This window comes from Ictidomys tridecemlineatus, chromosome 6 (genome assembly GCF_052094955.1).
Source record: "Ictidomys tridecemlineatus isolate mIctTri1 chromosome 6, mIctTri1.hap1, whole genome shotgun sequence".
In the NCBI taxonomy this organism is placed as follows: domain Eukaryota; kingdom Metazoa; phylum Chordata; class Mammalia; order Rodentia; family Sciuridae; genus Ictidomys; species Ictidomys tridecemlineatus.
Window position 1 is genome coordinate 122,912,304 of NC_135482.1, and position 17,688 is coordinate 122,929,991.

General features: G+C 41.8%; 1 protein-coding gene across 2 annotated transcripts in view; it reads left to right on the top strand.

Moving 5' to 3' along the window:
* The window catches only part of Cryl1 (crystallin lambda 1), a 131,249-nt gene extending 113,976 nt beyond the window's left edge, over nucleotides 1–17,273 (top strand). For both annotated transcript variants that reach the window (XM_005338618.4, XM_078015704.1), the window contains exons 6-8: nucleotides 8,691–8,796; nucleotides 15,737–15,843; nucleotides 16,710–17,273. In XM_005338618.4, the coding sequence (XP_005338675.1) occupies nucleotides 8,691–8,796; nucleotides 15,737–15,843; nucleotides 16,710–16,823 (327 nt within the window). In that variant the 3' untranslated portion in view covers nucleotides 16,824–17,273. The remainder of the gene's footprint in view (nucleotides 1–8,690; nucleotides 8,797–15,736; nucleotides 15,844–16,709) is intronic.
* Nucleotides 17,274–17,688: the final 415 nt, after the last annotated feature.

Here is a 17,688-nt window from a genome sequence, read left to right on the forward strand (position 1 = left end):
TGTGGCAGCAAGAGGGTATCACGGGGTTTTCTTGGGTTTAACTCTTCTCGCTCTCACCTCATGAAGTTTGCTGATGACTGTCCTGGGTCTATAATGTCTGTCTTTTTTCTTAGCTCTATCGCAATAGAATCCATATGCTGCTTCTTAGCCCAGTGATGCAGCAATACATTTGTTAGGACCATAGAGCTATTAGGGCCAATGTAGCATCTATTCACTAGGACCAGTTGCTAGCTAACTGAAACCCGTTTTCTTTTTGGATTCACACACAGAGAGCTCCTTGCGCATGACCTGCTTTCCTTGGCTCAGAAGCATTAAGAGAAGAGAATGCACTAAAAGGGCATTTCAGGGTTCCTAGAACCATGTCAGAGTCCACATTCAGGAGTCAGGGATTGTCCAGTGTTCAACACTAATACTGGGAGAGGCTTCATTAAATAGAGAGGTTGTTCATAGATGAATGTAATCTGGCACCCTGAAAAGCTCAATGAAATACTTCACAAACTGAGTACTGCCAATGACATATTAAGAGGATATCCACCGTGATCAGGTAGTGTTTTTCCTAGGAATGCAAGGATAGTTCAACATACACAAATCTATAAATATGATAACATCACATTAAGAACATGAAGCATAAACCCATGTGATATCTCAGTAGCTGCCAAAAAAAAAAAAACACTTGGCAAAATTCAACATCCCTCCATGATAAAAACTTTAAATGAATTATGTATGGAAGAAATGTGTTCTAATGCAAGAAAGGTCACATATGACAAAACCACAACTAACATAATAACTTATATATCATATGTCAACTCAAATCTCCACTGAGTAATTATGAAAGAAGGGGCAGGCAGAGACAGGGCTTGTGCTATGCCCTGTTTTTATTTTGCGGGGAAGGAGTGGGGGCTTATACATTTTGATTCAAATCTCTTTGTAAAAAGTTTTATTCCCAAAGGACACCTCAGTTAAGGTACAGGTTGAGCATCCCAGTCTACGATTCAAAGTGCAACAAAATCTGAAACTTTTTGAGAGTCGAGTTCAAAATGTTTCAGATTTCATTTTGGCTTTTGGATTTCTGGGTTAGGCATGCTCAGCTGCTAAAGTCTGTGCAAATACTCCAAAATCTGAAAACCTCTGAAATCTAAAGTACTTCTGGTCCTCAGCATTTTGGATAAGGGATACTCAGTCTAAACCACTACCTTTGCTGAAAGGTAGTAAACTTACTCACATTCATGAAAAAGAGTGGATTATTTTTGTTGTGTTTGCTTTTAAGGTCAAGGCCTTGCTTCACTTTCTTTCAGACTCTGCAATGCTGCTGTTTTTCTCCCTGGAAGCATTGTCATACACACAGCATACAGAGAAAAAAGAACACCAGAGAATTATCACTGGAACCCAGAGAGCTCTGGAACACCCCGTTTACTGGGACAAAGGCTTTCTTTTCTTTCTCTTCCATTTTTTTGGTCTGTTCCCATTTTAGAATTTTGAAGGAAGTTTAAAAAGTAAAATACTTACGTTTGCCCTTCCCCAAATCAAATGGCTTTCCTCTGAGTTTTTGTCTAGTTTTTATTATGAACACTTAGTTTTCATTCATTTGTAGTGGTTTCATGATATGTAATTTATTTTAAAAAATTCTTTTTGGGGGCTTGTTTTGAGGTGGCTTCAGGTTTTCTGTGATGATAGTTCTGCCATGACCTCTGCATACGCAGGCTGTTTCCTCTGAAGTCTTTTCATGGAATAATTCCCAGGGGACAGCTTGGCCTATTAGAGAGTAGCATTTTTATGACTTGATAGATGTGGCCAAAATGCCTCCTGGAGGGTGAGACCTGCCTCTTCTGCCACCCACAGGGTGCGTGGGCAGCTCAACCAGAAGGGTCTACTTTGTGTTTCTTACCTTCTTTCTCCTGAGCGCTGGTCTGACTCCTGAGCGTCCTCTCGGAAGGCTCTTGACAGGATGAGTGTTTTATGAGCATGATTCAATGCCCTGTTGCATCACTTAAATGTGGTGTTCAATCAACTCTTGTAGAGTTAGCAGAATCTTCCCGAGTCATTCTGTTGGAATGTCTGTGTCCCGCTTCCAAGAAAACTTGTAGGTATTGGCAAGAGGCCGGCTGCTCACAAACCTGACCAGAAGCCTGTGAGTAACAGTGGGGTAGCACTTAGCCATCTTTTATTTTCTCCTTATTAAGATCTATTTGCCTCATCTTCTCCCTGGTAGAGGCGTGGGTGGGGATGGCTAGGTCAGGTCTTTATTGCTCAAAGCCACTTGCATATTGCATGGCAGGGAAGCAATGTGTGGCAAAGAGAATAGAAAACAAAAATATGTAAGACTATATCAGTGGAGGGAACTAACTCATGGTTCTCGGTCATTTCCCACGAGAACCTCATGAATCATTGTGATAGTTCTCAATTTAAATTTCCAGATCTTGAATTCTCTTCCTCTCTAGACTGTTTGCAAGACTTCCAATCATGGGATGTTTCCAAAAGGGACAGTCCAGAACCCTTGGCTCATGTCTTGAGTTTTTCTACACCAGTAACTATTCTCATCTGGCTGACCCTTGAACATTCTGGAGACAGGAAGATTGTCCAAGTTTCCATCTATTCCATCCTTGCTTTCAGTGGAGATTGAGGTGGACCCTATGTAATCCTTTCTCCTTGGACTCTGACCTTGGGGGATACAAAATAAGCCCAGTGCTTCTTTCAGCCTTAGGTGACTGAAGATGGCAGAGTGAGTCCCCTCCATCTCACTGTTGTATTTCACTATCTAAAACTAACCTGATATAAATCCTTTAGTGACTCCTCACTTTTCTCAGTTAAGGTGATGATTGAGGAGGGTTGGAAGGACTAGTTGGTTCCTGATCCACATTCCCAGGTAGCTCTCTGTTCCTAGTGGTGAGGCTGGTGGTAAAGTTAAAGGAGTATTTGCACAGAAAAGCTTGACAATACAGGAACCAGTGTGTGGAAACAGAGCAAACAAAACTCAAGATCAACAACTGGGAATTAGGCAAGGGAAGAAGCATGAAGAAAAATGAGAAAATCCAATGAAAATGAAGGCATGCAAAATACACATGGATAAAAATTAAAAAAAAAACAACTAGATATAAGGATGGGATGTTTAGAGAGAAGGAAAAATAATTCCATGTAGCTGGCAGGCCCATAGAGGCAATAGTCACAGGGAATTCATTTATCAAATACTTCAAGTACACCTCAGCCATGCGAGACCCCACCTGTCTTCCCCGTCTTCTGGATCTATCAAAGGACCATATCATGCGTCAGGACATCTAAACCTTTTGCCTATTGTTAATAATTTGATATGTCTTTCCCTTTCCTCTCCCCCCACCCCACACAACAAATGAAAGCACTAGATCCTAGGTACCTGAAAGTGAGGATCATACTTTGAATTATGGTCCCCCAAGAGGGTGGGCTTGGCTAGTCAAGAGCACCCAATTGTTTAAACAAAGTTTAGGTGTGGCTGTACAGGATTTTGTAGATCAATTGATTTTGAGCAAGGAGATTATCCTCTATAATCTGGGTGGGCTCTATCCAATCTGTTGAAAGGCCTTAAAAGCAGAACTGAGATTCCCTGAGAAAGAAGAAATTCCACCTGTGGACTGCAAGGTTAACTCCTGCCCCACAGTAGCCAGTCTGGCCTCCTGATGGTTTGTCCTATGGATTTCAGACTCACTGGCCTCACAACCATATAAACTAATTCCTTGAAGTAAATCAATCAAAATCTGTCCCTCCCTCCTTCCCTCCCTTCCTCTGTCTCTCTTTCTCTCTCTTTATTCCCATAATACATACATTCATAGGTCTCTCTGTATCTGTGGGTTCTGCTTTTGTAGATTCTAGCAACTGTGGATTGAAAATATTTAGAAAAAAATGGCATCTGTACTAAGTATGTATAGACTTTTTTCCTGTTATTATTCCCTAAACAATGAAGTATAGCAACTATTTGCATAGCATTAACACTGTATTAGTTATTTTAATCATCTAGAGGTAATATAAAGTATATAGGAGGATATGTGTAGGTTTTCTGGAAACACTATACCACTTTAGTTAAGGAACTTTAGCGTCTATGAAACTTGGTATCTCAGATGGAAGGGCTGTCCTAGAACCAATCTCTCACAGATGCCAAGAGATGATTTTGTGTGTGTGTGTGTGTGTGTGTGTGTGTGTGTGTGTGTGTGTACACGTGCGTACACATGTATGTCTCCTACCAGTTCTGTCTCTCTGGTAGAATCCTGACACATTTCTAAATTTTAATTATACTTAAAATATGTACCATAATAATCAAGTACTTCATTTGGTATCTTGTGTTTTTTTTTTTTTTTTTTCCTTCATGGTGATTATCTTGTTACCCTCCCACACAAGCCTGGGCATTATTCCCAGCACACCAGGTATAAAACCTGTGCCTGGGCCATGTATATATGTCAGTTGATTGTGGTAAATCTCAGATTTTAACTAAAGAAAGTAGAGGCGAGAAGTATTTCAATAAATGGAATTCCTTTCCACTCTGTCTGGGTCCTACTCGCCTGTGATTCTCAGCACATGGTTATAAAAGCCAGGTTTTGAACAGTGATCTTACTGTTCAGTTTTCTGTATGAGTTGTTTTGGAATCTTTTAACCACTTGGGGCTCTTCCTTTGTACATGTGACTCGAGAATTTTACCATAAAATGAAGGAAGTACTGATAGATGTTAAAACTGACCTGGGGTCAGGTTCCATTATCCAAACAAAAGTGCTATGCTCCATCTATTTTCCAGGAACCATGTGTCAGTTCAGTGTTTTCAGCATAAGCACTTGTTTCTGCCTATTCTGCACCACGGTTACTTATTGTGATTGTTATGATAATTTTAGGTCACAAATGTCACAAGGCTTTGGGTGGAATTGAACTCAAAAGAGCGAAACTGAGCTGAGCTGAAACATATCCTAAATGTGAAACCTGTAGTTTAATGCTGAGTGCATTAGGTAGAAACTCAAATGTCTGCCTCAGCAATGTGAAATTTCAGCCGGCAAGAAATTGAATTGAATTGAATTACCTGCAATTATTTTCTTTCTCTGGATTCTGCTTCTTGGTTAAAAACAGACTTTGATAAATCGACTTTAGAAATTCCACAGGGGACACAAAGGAGTAAGGGAATGAAGATAGCTAAGGGTTCTTCACTATTCTAACTTGTTCTACTGATATATAGTGACTAATAAAAAATAGACAGCCTTACTCTAGATGAAATGGGAAGGAGAAGGGAATATTTGGGAATGGGAGGGCATGAAGTTCCCCCAAATGATGATGCTGTTCATACCATCCCTCTCAGGCTTTAGTTGGGGTACAGTAAGTTCAGATGATAGGAATCAAAATTTAACTACTCTTGTGCTGGGGGTGTAGCTCAGTGGTAGAGTGCTTGTCCATCATTCATGAGGCTCTGGATTGGATCCCCCAGTACAAATAAAACTCAACTACTCTGGTAGCTCACCTTTTATATATTTTGAAATCCTTTAAAAATCAATTCTAAAAATACTAACCCCAATTGTAGAAGAAAAGAGCCAAGCCAAACAGCAGAGCAAGTGTAGAGTGGCTTCCATATTTGCATCCTTCACAGTTTGAAGGCTAAAATGAAAACTTTAGGCTTTTTTGGAATGTTGATCTGAAAACCAAGGCTAAGGGAGGGTCTTCAGGGCCCCACCTGGATGCCTTTCACCGCATTCCCGCATTCCCGCATTCCCGAGCCTACAGGGTGCAAGAAAGTACAGCCAAGGCCGTCAGACAGCCTGGGGAGAGCCCCAGAGCACTCCTTCCGCCCAGTGCTTGTCACAGGGAGGGGCAAACAGGCAAGCAGGAGTGACAGTTCTCATCAGATGAGTTACCTGATGGTTCTGGGCATTACCACAGCCACAGGCCTTCTGTGGATTATTTCCTCCTCATTGCGGCCCCTCCCTCCTTACAGCTTAGTTATTAAAAGTGAAAGGAGGTGATACTTGTCAGCATTTGAGTGAACTGGAAAAATTACTTTGCTCTCCTTAGTGGTCCAAATGAACACATGGTAGGATGATTTAGAATGAATAGAAAACCCAATGAGATAACCATTGTTCCCTCCCAGGTCAGCAGAAATTTGCAGGTATGATGACATTCAGCATTGGAAAAGACACAGAGAGATGGGAACCCTTCTGACGTGGTGCCAGAGGCAGGCAGTAAACATGATGCAATGCTTTGGGGAACAGCTTGGCATTGTCTAGTAAGGTGCAGGATGAAGAATTGTCTGCTGTAGGCTTCAGCAGTTCTATTTGGACATGGGCCAGAGCCATGTACAAGAATATTAGAAACAATCCAGATGCTCATGAGCAGTAGGATGGATAAATAAACTGATTTATTTTCTTTGTACCAGGAATTGAACTCAGGGGCACTTAACTGCTGAGCCACATCCCCAAGACCCTTTTTATTTTAAGATAGGGTCTTACTAAGTTGCTTAGGGCTTTGCTAAGTGGCTGAGGCTGGCTTTGAACTTGCAATCCTCCTGTCTCAGTCTCAAACCACTGGGATTACAGGTGTGTGCTACTACATAGGCATAAACTGTGATTTCTATACATCAACAAGTGTGGACAGATGACAAACTACAGCTATATATAACATAGGTGTGTGTGTGTGTGTGTGTGTGTGTGTGTGTGTGTGTGTGTGTGTGTTTTCCCCCTCTTTCTTTCGGTATTGAGAGTAAAACCCAAGGGCGATCTCCCACTGAGCCACATCCCTTCTTATTATAATCCCTTCTTATTATAAAATAATAATATCTTGAGAGGGGATCTCAGTTAATTGCCCAGGCTGGCCTTGAACTTGTGATTCTCCTGCCTCAGCCTTCCAAGTAGCTACAATTATAGGAGTGTGCCACCAGACTCAACTGGTACATCTTTTTTGATTTTGTTTTTGCAACCCAGGGCATCGTGCATGCTGGGTAAGCACCTTGTCCCTGAGTTATGCCTCACAGCCCTAGGTACATCTTAAAAACATAATATTTAGAGATAGAAGCAAGTCACTCAAGAATGCATACCATATAATTTCATCAACTAGAAGATTTGACACAGGCAAAACCCAAACTCCCCTGATGAGGAATGTAAACATAGATGTACAATCTCAAAAACCAAGAGTGGTTATTAAATAATGTTAGGATGTTTATCTCCAGGAAGGGGTGGATAGGATGAACTGAGGAAGATGGGTGTGGTGGTTTAAGGGGGTTTCCTTCATACTTATTCTCTACACCATAAACTTGTGCATGTCTTTATATGTTTATGTTTTGCACATGTGCATACACATCCAACTAGATGGAAAGTGGTTCTTTGAAGTGGAGTTGCTCAGTCAGACATGGCTTGTACTTGTCCCTGGTGGCTAGCTGGGCTATGTCTTCATGTTGGTTCTTTGACTCCATAGTTCTCTCAGATGAACTGGTGGTCCAGACACCCACACAGATGTGAGATCCCCTGTCTGTCTTCCTCAACAGTGGGGATGTGGGTGGTGGTGGTAGGGTATTGCAAGTCCCCCACCCATCCACTGTCTTTGAATTCTGGGAAGTGTCAAGTCCCAGCAGCCTCCAATGACAGGGGCCCCAGACCTACTCAGGATGATTAGAGGGCAAAGGGTGCTACCCTAGACCATGGGCCACCAAGGACTACCACAAAGCCTCAGAGCCTTCCCTTAAGCTGACAAAGGCTTTCTGCTCAAGTAGAACCTCAGACAACTCTTTCGGGAAAAGGCAGAGGATTACCCATAACCCACAGTGAAGGGGATATGTCTGGTGGGCTGCTTGCCTGAACCTATCACTGAGAGTCAGGTGTATTCTAGTGTGTGGATATGCCTCTTGAACACAGGAACCAGACCCACAGCCAAGGGCTGGCAGGGACCAGCAAAGCTGTCAGTAGAAAAAGTAGCATGGTCAGTGGCCTCTTAAGATGGCAGACCCTACAGTGCTCTGTCTGTGAAAGAAACTACTCAGGAAAGAAGACCCAGAGCTGCTGATTCTATAGTAATGCTACTAATCTGACCCCTGAAGATTTAGGGGAAAGTGTTAGCTTCCCTCCCGTTGAAATGCCCAAGGTACAAAGATTCTTGGTGGGAGTGAAAGGGCAGTGAATTGCTGGATCATGCAGATATTTATTTATGCATCCCTGCCTGGTTCCTAAAGTCATTGGAGGCAGCAGCTGTATGAAGAATGAGCCAAGAAACACACATGGTTGCTTGCACATCTAAGCTAAGCATTCAACAACTCGCCTCCTGCTTTGCAATTAACATTTGCAGAAGATTCTAGGGCCCCGCCTTGGTGAACAAACCCTTAGTTCTAAACTGCATTTCATCAAAAAATGATATTTCTTATAAACTCATTAAAAGCAGAACAAGGCCAGACTTGCAGGCAGGTAAAATCTAAAGCACCTTCCAGTTCTTTGTATAGAACTTATCTTATTCCTCACCTCCTAGGCAAATATCCAGAAAGTCCGTCTTGCCCTTCTCCTCTGATACTTGGTCCTCATTCTTCCCTTGCCCTTCACCCTCTCCCATCTAAAGCACATGGTCCCTTGGCTGTAGGGTGTGGATGATGATCATACAGATTGATTGCTGGTATGGAATAGGTGAATGGGTATTTCAGGATGTGTGTGTGTGTGTGTGTGTGTGTATCCTTTCCAGAGAACTCATCCCTTTGCTGTCCCCTTTTCCCCATGTAGGAAGGAGTAGTGACTCCCTGCGACCTGGACCTTGTCATGTCAGATGGGCTGGGCATGCGGTATGCATTCATTGGACCCTTGGAAACCATGCACCTCAATGCAGAAGGTACGCATCCAGGTCTAGGATGGGAATTTTGTGCTGTTGAGTATTTCCATGGGTTTTATGAACAGTTGAATTTTGCTGCTTTTCTTCCTCTTCCTCCTCCTCCCAAACCCCTGCTCCCAACAATTGAATAGAAACAATGGCATCTGTGGGAGACAATGACCATTCCTGGTAATTCACAGATCTGGGCTGGGACAGGGAGCACTGTGCACTGAGATGTAAATCCACATGAAATCTGGGAACCACAGGGCTTTGAGTGGTGAAGACCACTTGGGTGGAAACTAGGAGAGGGACATGATGTGATAGGGACTTTGCTATGGAAGAAAAAGTGGTATTTTTCTAAGGTGATAGATTTTTTTTTTACAAAGACAAGAAAAAAATGGTGAAAAAGATGAAAAAATAGGAGTACAAACTTAACCCAGAGGAGCCATCTTCTGCCTAAACATGGGGGGGGGGGTGGCTACAAGTGTATTTCCCTTCCAGAAGGCTGCGGAGCCATGAGGCTTCCACAGGGCAGGACCTGGGATAGGCATATAGAAAAGGGCAGGCCAGATGTCTGCCCTGAAGCTGACTTCAGAACCCTGGGGGCGGGGTAGGGGGAGTCCTTACAGCTTGTGATCTCGTAACTCTACAAGAAGTTAAGAAGGACAAGAATGAATTCTATCAACAAGATTTTAAAACAACCAATAAAACCTATATGAAATTAAAATTCATTAAAAAAGCTACTTATCAAATCTGAAAATAAGCCACCTAGATGTTGTGGCTATCTCTTGGTATTAAAATGATAAGTAACTTTTATTTTTGCTTTTTTTGTGTTGTCATAAATTTATACAATAGCATGTATGACTTCAACAGAGAGAGGCTATATTGTATGCAGCTTCATGGTCTAGATTTAGCAAAGGACGTTGAGAAACTGGGGCTTATCCAGGAAAAGGTGACCAGAGCTGTTGTGCTGTTGAGTATTTCCACATACCTGTCTTTTGAAGGGGTAGAATCAGAATAAAAGACTAGAAATGGCAGGCAGTCAGATTTGAGCTTCCCACCTTGTACTGGCAGTAACTGGAACCAGCATCCTTGCAGGGACTATGCTGAGTGGGTGGGTTGAGAATTCATGTTTAAATCCTGGGAGGACATTCCTGCAGTGAAGTGGGAAGTTCGAGTTGGTGACCTCTTAGAGTCCGTTTGACTTCAGTTCTATAATCTCATGATGCTTTGGCAGTAGTTCAGTCAATTGACACTACAGTAGTGATGAAATACACTTTCCAATAAATAATTCAAGGCATTTTTACAGGTCATATTCTTGAATATGGCAGATGCACATGTGTTTTTGTGAGTGGCCTGGCCATGTGTAGCATGCAAAATGCAGTCCAATAGCTTCCTTAAAGTCAAGCATTGCTAAGAGCATCTGAAGGAAAAAAGGGGCCTTCCTAGCCATTGGCATGCCAATTTTGTAAAAGGATAACCATTGAACATAGGGAGATAATGTAAAGAATGATATCTTTATACAAGGGAAACAAGTGCAATAATTTTGAAGTATCATTAAAAAGGTCTTGGATAATTTCAAATATTTTTTTTCAACCAGACTTTATAAGTGGTGAACATATTGAAGCATTTGAAAGGTATACACACACTGTCTGATAACCACCATAATTTCCTTTCTTTTTTTCTTGTGAAAAATAAGATGATTGAAGTATCATGAAAAATTGATAGGGAGAGAACTGAGAACAGCTTTGAATCTCAAACAAATAGAAACAGAAGCCAATGACATCAGAAACTCAAGAATCAAGTGGGGTGGCAGACAGGAAGGAGGCCCACAACAATTTTTCAAACAAAGCCGATATGATAAGAAGACCTAATTGGCTTAATATGATAATGGGAGACGGATGTAGTTTTCAACTTCAGAGCATTCCAAAGCCCAGAGTTAGACAGTTATAAGATCTGGCTGGGAACCAATGGAAATGTTCATTATTCTTCATAGTGTCACCCAGAATATATCAAGATTGGAATGGGGAGGCTTTTTCTGGTTTTTTTTTTGCTGATATTGTTTTCATAAAGCTAAGCATCTCAGGTTAACGGGAGTTCTTGGTCTTAAAAGCTACCATTTATCTATAACTAGTGCAAATATTTTAGGGATTTGTTTTTAATCTAATAAAATTGTACTTGAAAAACAGGAGGGCAGCATGCTTACTCTGCCTTTTTGGCTGCTTTTTAAAAGCATCACCCATGAAGTTGACGAGCTTTCAGAATAGTGAGTGGTTCTGGCCTGTGGAGCCAGTTGGCTGGGTGCTACATTGGCTTTCCCACTTTCTATCTGTGTAATACTGGGTAAGTCAACAAATTCAGTGCACCTCAGTCTTCCCACCTATAAAATGGAACTGACAACAGTAAGGAATTCCCAGGGATGGGTAACCAGATGAGCCTGGTATAGTGGTGCATGCCTGTAAGGCCAATGATTCAGAAGGCTGAAGCAGGAGTATCTTAAGTTGAGGCCAGCCTCAGCATTTTAGTAAGACCCTCAGCAATTTAGTTAGACCCTGCCTCAAAAAATAAAAAGGACTGGGGAAGTAGCTCAGGGGTTTAATCCCTAATACCAAAAGAGAAAGAGGAAGAAGGAAGAAGATGATGAAGAAGGGGGGGAAGGGAGGGAGAAGAAGAGGGAAACGGGAAGGAAGGGGAAGAAAGAAGATGAAGAAATAAAGGAAATTAGAAGCACTTAGCTGAGTGGTTGGCACAGAGTAGGTCCTTAACAAATGTTGTCTTCATACAGTTTTGTCTTGTTTGCTTAATTTATTGGTCTTCCACTATTTTTGTTTTTAGTTATTTTTTTTCATCCTCCTGAAAATATTTACACAAGCATAAGAGAGAAATAGAGAATAAATATGGCTTAGAACTTTTTTTTTCCCCCTGTGGAAGAGAGAAATCTCAGAATCAGGTGCTTGGTTTAAATGTCTGGTTTGTTTCTTGGCTGAGTTTTACAGTCCCACATTGTCCCTGTTGGCTGTTTGGGTCATCCTTGTGTTTTCTTCTTTCTGTGAAAGGACAGTATCTCAGGATTTGGTAGTCCCTGGAGTTTACCTCCAGGGTAAATAAGTGATTGTTTACCATCTTGCCTCATAAATAAATTTCCTCTTTTGTGTAGACACCTATCTTTTTTTTTTTCTTCTTCTTCTTCCTTTTTAAAAATACAATAATCCTGTTTTTTAAATTTTTTTTAGTTGTCGATGGACACAGTATCTTTATTTTATTAATTTATGTGGTGCTGAGGATTGAACTCAGTGCCCCATGCATGCAAAGCAAGCACTCTACCACTGAGCCACAACCCCAGCCCCTCTTCTTTTTTTTTTTTTTTTTTTTGAGTGGAGGATGCATGCCTGGTGGGTCTGGTCCATTTATGTGGAGCTGTCTTTTGCCAATACAAACAGCTGAGCTGATGGGGGCTACAGGGGCTTGGTGACACTAAATGGGCCTCAGGTTGGCTCTGCTTCCCTGATCTGGGGTGAGTCCTCACTCAGGTTTGGTAATTTGATCCTGAGAGGAGACATTAGATAATATCACTTGGTGTTTTCAGGCCCTTTTTGATCTGCTTTAATAAGCTCTGTGAAATTCTGTCTCTTAAAAAACAGGTGAATTTACGTAGGTGTGGGTTCATAAACTGGGAGAAAATCAGACTCCTCCAGCGAGGGTAGTAATTGAGCGATCTCCAAGAAACTGAACACCCAGAGCCGCATATTTGGCTGCCCAGTATATGTCAGCTGTGTGTAGCTATGTCCCAGATCTTATTCCAGGGCCCACTCCTGCCCCTTAAAGACAAGCAGAAAGGCTTCCTGCCTGGGCAGCTCCAGGTAGATGGTTCAGAATAACCCACAGCCTCACCCTAGGAATCTTAAAGAATCCCAAGTTCACATGAAAAGCTAAATCTAATCTAATGTGAATCAATTCTTTTTTCTTTTTTTTTTTCTCTTTTTCTGAATAAGAAATTTGGCTCAGAGGCTTTTGAAAAGCTAAGTTCTCCAAGGATTTTGGAAGATTTGGAGCTCAAGAGAACAAAGGATGTGGAAGCGTAGGAAGAAAAATATAGGCGAAGGCTAGATTAAGTAGGAATAGAAGGTGAGGATGAAACAGTGGAGTGAAAGGGAGGTTGTGTTGTGCTTTTCTCACTTCTGATGAAATTGGCATTTTAGAGTAATTTCCACTCAATTCTCCTCTCATGGTGTACATAAGCCAAAATTTTGTTGAAAATAAGTAAAAGCCCCCTTTCAGTTTTGTCTAAAGTGGAAGGAGAGATGTTGCAAACTCTAGTAACCATCATGACGTACTGGGACATTGTTGTTCATGATAGCCATGATGTGGGTCATTATGAACTCCTTGTATTGGGAGACCCAGGTGAGCCTTGACAGGGTGCTGGGTGCTCTGTGGATGAAGGCGTGGGGGGGGGGCGCGCGCACACACACACACACACACACACACACACACACACACACACGGTACTGGCCCCTTAGTTTTGCCACAAATATGGGACTCTTCATCTCAAGAGATTGGAGTACATGTCACAGAAAGGGTTTGAAGAAATGAATGTCCCTTTAAACCTTACAAATTTTACAAAAGGCAGTGGGGGGAAGTTCTAGAAAGTCTCTGGGGTATTTGCATGATTTCAGGGATAGTGAAAGGTGAACACTTTTTCAAGGAATGTAAAGTAACTCAGAGACGATATGCGGCACATGAACTGAATCTCCTGGCGTTGCTGCTCATGTGGGAGTAGGAGATGGAGTTGATGCCTGAGAGGATCTCTCAGGAGCTTCTGCCTTCCCTATAAGTGGGTGAATAAGCAGCCACAGCAAATTTTCTGTTTGGGTTTGGATCTTAAATGTCCCTCAGAGGCCCATGTGTGAAATGCTTGGTCACCAGCCTGTGGTGCTGATGGGAGATGGCAGGATCCTTAGGATCTGGGGCCTAGTGGAAGGAAGGGAGGTCACTGAAGGGTGTACCCTTGAAGGGGATGTTGGGGCTCAGCCCTGCCTCTCTCTTTGCCTCTTGGCCAGCATGGACTGAGCAGCATTGCTCCAACAAACGCTCTACACCATGATAACACTTTCTCACCACAGGGCCAAATCAGCAGATCCAAATGGCCATGTAATGAAACCTCTAAAACTGTGAGCCAAAATAAACCTTTCCTCTTTTTTAGGTTGCTTCTCTTAGGTATTTTATCACAGTGAGAAAAGCTAATTAGCAAATCATCTCATTTAATATCTTTCCAACTTACTCAATTCTTTTGTCCCTGATTTGTGTTTAGATTTTATCATCTTTTGTTTGAATAAATAAATAGAAAAAAATAAAGTAAATACTTCCTTTGTGAAAGGAAATAAATATATAGCTTGTTTTCTGGTCTCTAGAAACATTAAACCCTCGGAGATTACTGGTCAGTCCTGGAACATTTACAAGAAACTTCCAGAATTCTGAATTGCCAAGTGAATACTTATGTGAAATGAAATAAAACCCCTTCTTTAAAAAATTATCCATCAGTTAATGTAGTTTCTGATGTCAGAAAAGTTGGCAAGTTTGACTATTTTACCCTTTGAAACACTGTCTCTTCTCAGGGACTTTAGCACACTGAGAAAGAAGGAAAATTATTTGAAGCAAACAAAATGGAAACCCAGAGAATTTTGGCTTACACATCAATGCAAGTCAATCAAAATTAAATCCCAAAGAAGCTTTTTATTTGTCTTTTTTTTTTTTTAAAAAAAAAGAGTATCTAGCACTAATCTTTTTTAAAAAAAAAAAATCCTACACAGTTTTCACAGGGTAGGTGAGAGCCAGGCATTAGGGTCTCCGCATTTTCATTTGTATCCTCATTATCTTTTTAGCTCTCATGACCCACTGCTAAGGCTTTGTGGTTTTAAAAGATGTTGGAAATGGGCCTGAGGGCTTAGTGGTTGACCTCAGGTTTAGCAGGCACAAGGCTCTGGGTTGGATGTCCAGCACCACAAAAAAGAAAAAAATAAAGAAATGGGGCGAATGATGGAACAGCTAGGACTTAGAGACACCTCCATCTTCAGGATCCTGGGCCTGACTTCTAATACCTCTTGTCTCTAAGCACATGCCGTAGCAGCCCTGGGTGAGGAGGAAGCTGGTGCCGAGTGGACCAGGGCAGGTGCCATGGGTGGACCAGACTTGTGCTATCTTCTCTGTGGACGTCTGATTCTCAAATAGAGCCTTGGCTTTAGTCCACATGGACCCATAGTGATTGTGCTTGTTCCTCCTTATCCTTAAAGGATAAACCTCATCTTTGTTTCTCCACCAAAATTCTAGGGCTACATGTTAGAATCCAAGAAATTGATCAGCTTTTGGAGGGCTGGGTCAGCTCTGCCTGCATGCTTCAGGGCTCAGGCCTACCTGACCAAAGCTTAAGCAAGTGGTAATACAACCTGTCTGCATGGTACCTACCACCTCGTAAATGCTTGCTGGAGTGATAATTGAAGTGTAAGTGATAATGACTTATGACCAAGGTGAATGAGACCTTGACTTGAACTTTGACATCTTTGGTTCATAGACAATGTATTTAAGCCCTGCACATAAGTAGCCTTAAGTGATCTGTAGTTGGAAATGTTTTCTGAGAAGTGAGGGCTTACTCTGATATTCAGCAAATCAGTGTGAATATCAGCCAACTGAGTGTCTGTGGGATATGCCAATGAAGGTGACAAACCAGGCCCGAGGGACCCAGGATTTTAAGGTTCAAGAGAAAGCACAAGATAATAACTAATGGGAAGGGTCTTCCTTGCCCAGGGCTCACAGGTGATGCATCTCCTACCTCTTGTTTTTCTTTATCACCAGGGGAAGAAGAATGTAGCTAACTTGTCCCCAGGCAAAACCCTCTGACCAGGTGTTTCAGTTTGGAGTGGTAGAATATTCTTGCTGATACTATGGATCTTTTTTCATATCATTTCAGGATTTCTAAACTACTGTGACAGGTACAGTGAAGGCATGAATCGTGTCCTGAAGACTTTTGGACCTGTTCCAGAGTTTTCCAGGGCCACAGTTGAGAAAGTTCATCAGGTATGTAGACTCACTGCAGAGAAGTGGGCTGGCCTTTCCCCTCCCTCCACCTGGGTTGGAGCTTTTAGCTGGAATCCTGGCCCTTGATTTTTTTTTTTAATTTTAGTTGTAATACCTTTATTTTATTTATTTATTTTTATGTGGTGCTGAGGATAAACCCAGTGCCTCATGTGAGCTGGGCAAGCGCTCGACCACTGAGCTACAACCCCAGGCCCATTGGACCTTGATTAAAAAAAAAAATACACACACACACACACACACACACACACACACACACACACATGAATTTAGCTGTAGATAGACATAATACCTTTATTTTATTTATTTATTTTTATGTGGTGCTGAGGATAAAACCCAGTGCCTCATTCATTCGTGCTAGATGAGTACTCTATCACTGAGCCACAACCCCCAACTCAGCCCTTGATTTTTTTTTTTTTTTAGTTGTGCTGAGTGGACCAGGGCAGGTGCCATGGGTGGACCAGACTTGTGCTATCTTCTCTGTGGACACAATACCTTTATTTATTTATTTATTTATTTTTATGTGGTGCTGAGGCTCGAACCCAATTCCTCTCACATGCTAGGCAAATGTTCTACCGCTGAGTCACAACCCCAGCCCGCCTCACCCCCCACCCCCAGCCCTTGATTTTGATGGTTCCTTTTTCTTGACTTTGTTCATGTTGCGTGCTGTCACTAGAAGACCTTAAGAGCAAGATTTGGAAAGCTTGTGTTGATGGAGGGTTTCCTACGCTTTTTGTCTTTGAAAGCAATGTATGCACAGTTTACATAAATAGGTAAAGCATTTATACTCGTGGCAAAGTATTTCCTCTTCATGCTGCATTTCTTCCTACCACTTTTCCCCTTGCCAGGCCATGCGCATGAAGGTTCCTGATGACCCAAGGCACCTGGCTGCCAGAAGGCAGTGGAGGGATGACTGCCTCATGAGACTGGCCAAACTGAAGAGTCAGCTGCAGCCCCAGTAAATTTCTTGTAATCTACTGTCACTCCTCCATTAAAAGTTGTGTTCAGGAAAATTAAAAGCACTTGATCCAATTTCTCTAAAGCAATGAGAAGCCCTAAAGATCTAGCACTTACTCCTCTGCATTTAACCACAGATGGCAACAGAGGCCAAATATCTCCCAGTCATATGATAAGACATAACCCTGGACTTGGATGTCACAATAGCTCTTTGGCTCTGAGGTGTGGGTTTCCTGCCACCTGGGCAAATAGTCTAAAGATTTTTCACCTTTTCAATGCAATTATATGTGTCTATGTTTTACAGCCAGTGATTGTGGTTTCCAGCTATTTTAATCTATTAAAATATTTTTGTAATCATTTTCTAATCCCTTTATGAGTGGTCTGTGGCCCTGCATTTGTGAGACAATTACCTTCATTTTGATGCTTATTCTGAATAAAAGTTTTTGATTCCATAATGACATCCTTTTCTGCATGCTTTTTCCAAGAACAACAGTGTTCAATCTTGATGCTTGGCATATTTTGGAAAAATCACAATGAATGAGTAATAAATACTTTATTCTGGGTACTTTATCATTCAGTCAAAATCTACCAGTTTAGGCCAGTGTTGCCCAAAGTTGGTTCCATAGGGCCCTGTGGTTCTCTGGTCAGATACATTTGAGAAAGAATGATTGTATAGGTCATCGGGACTCCTACCTATTTTGGTAACAAATGAAAGGATGCAAAGGTCCAAAAAGGATGTCTGTTAATTTTAACCCATCATTCCATTATTTTCTTCAAAAGAATAAAACGGAATTGGTGCTCCAGAGGGATCACATACACAGGGGAGCTTGTCCTTGAGAGGTGTACCCTGGAAAGTTTCAAGAAGTTGGC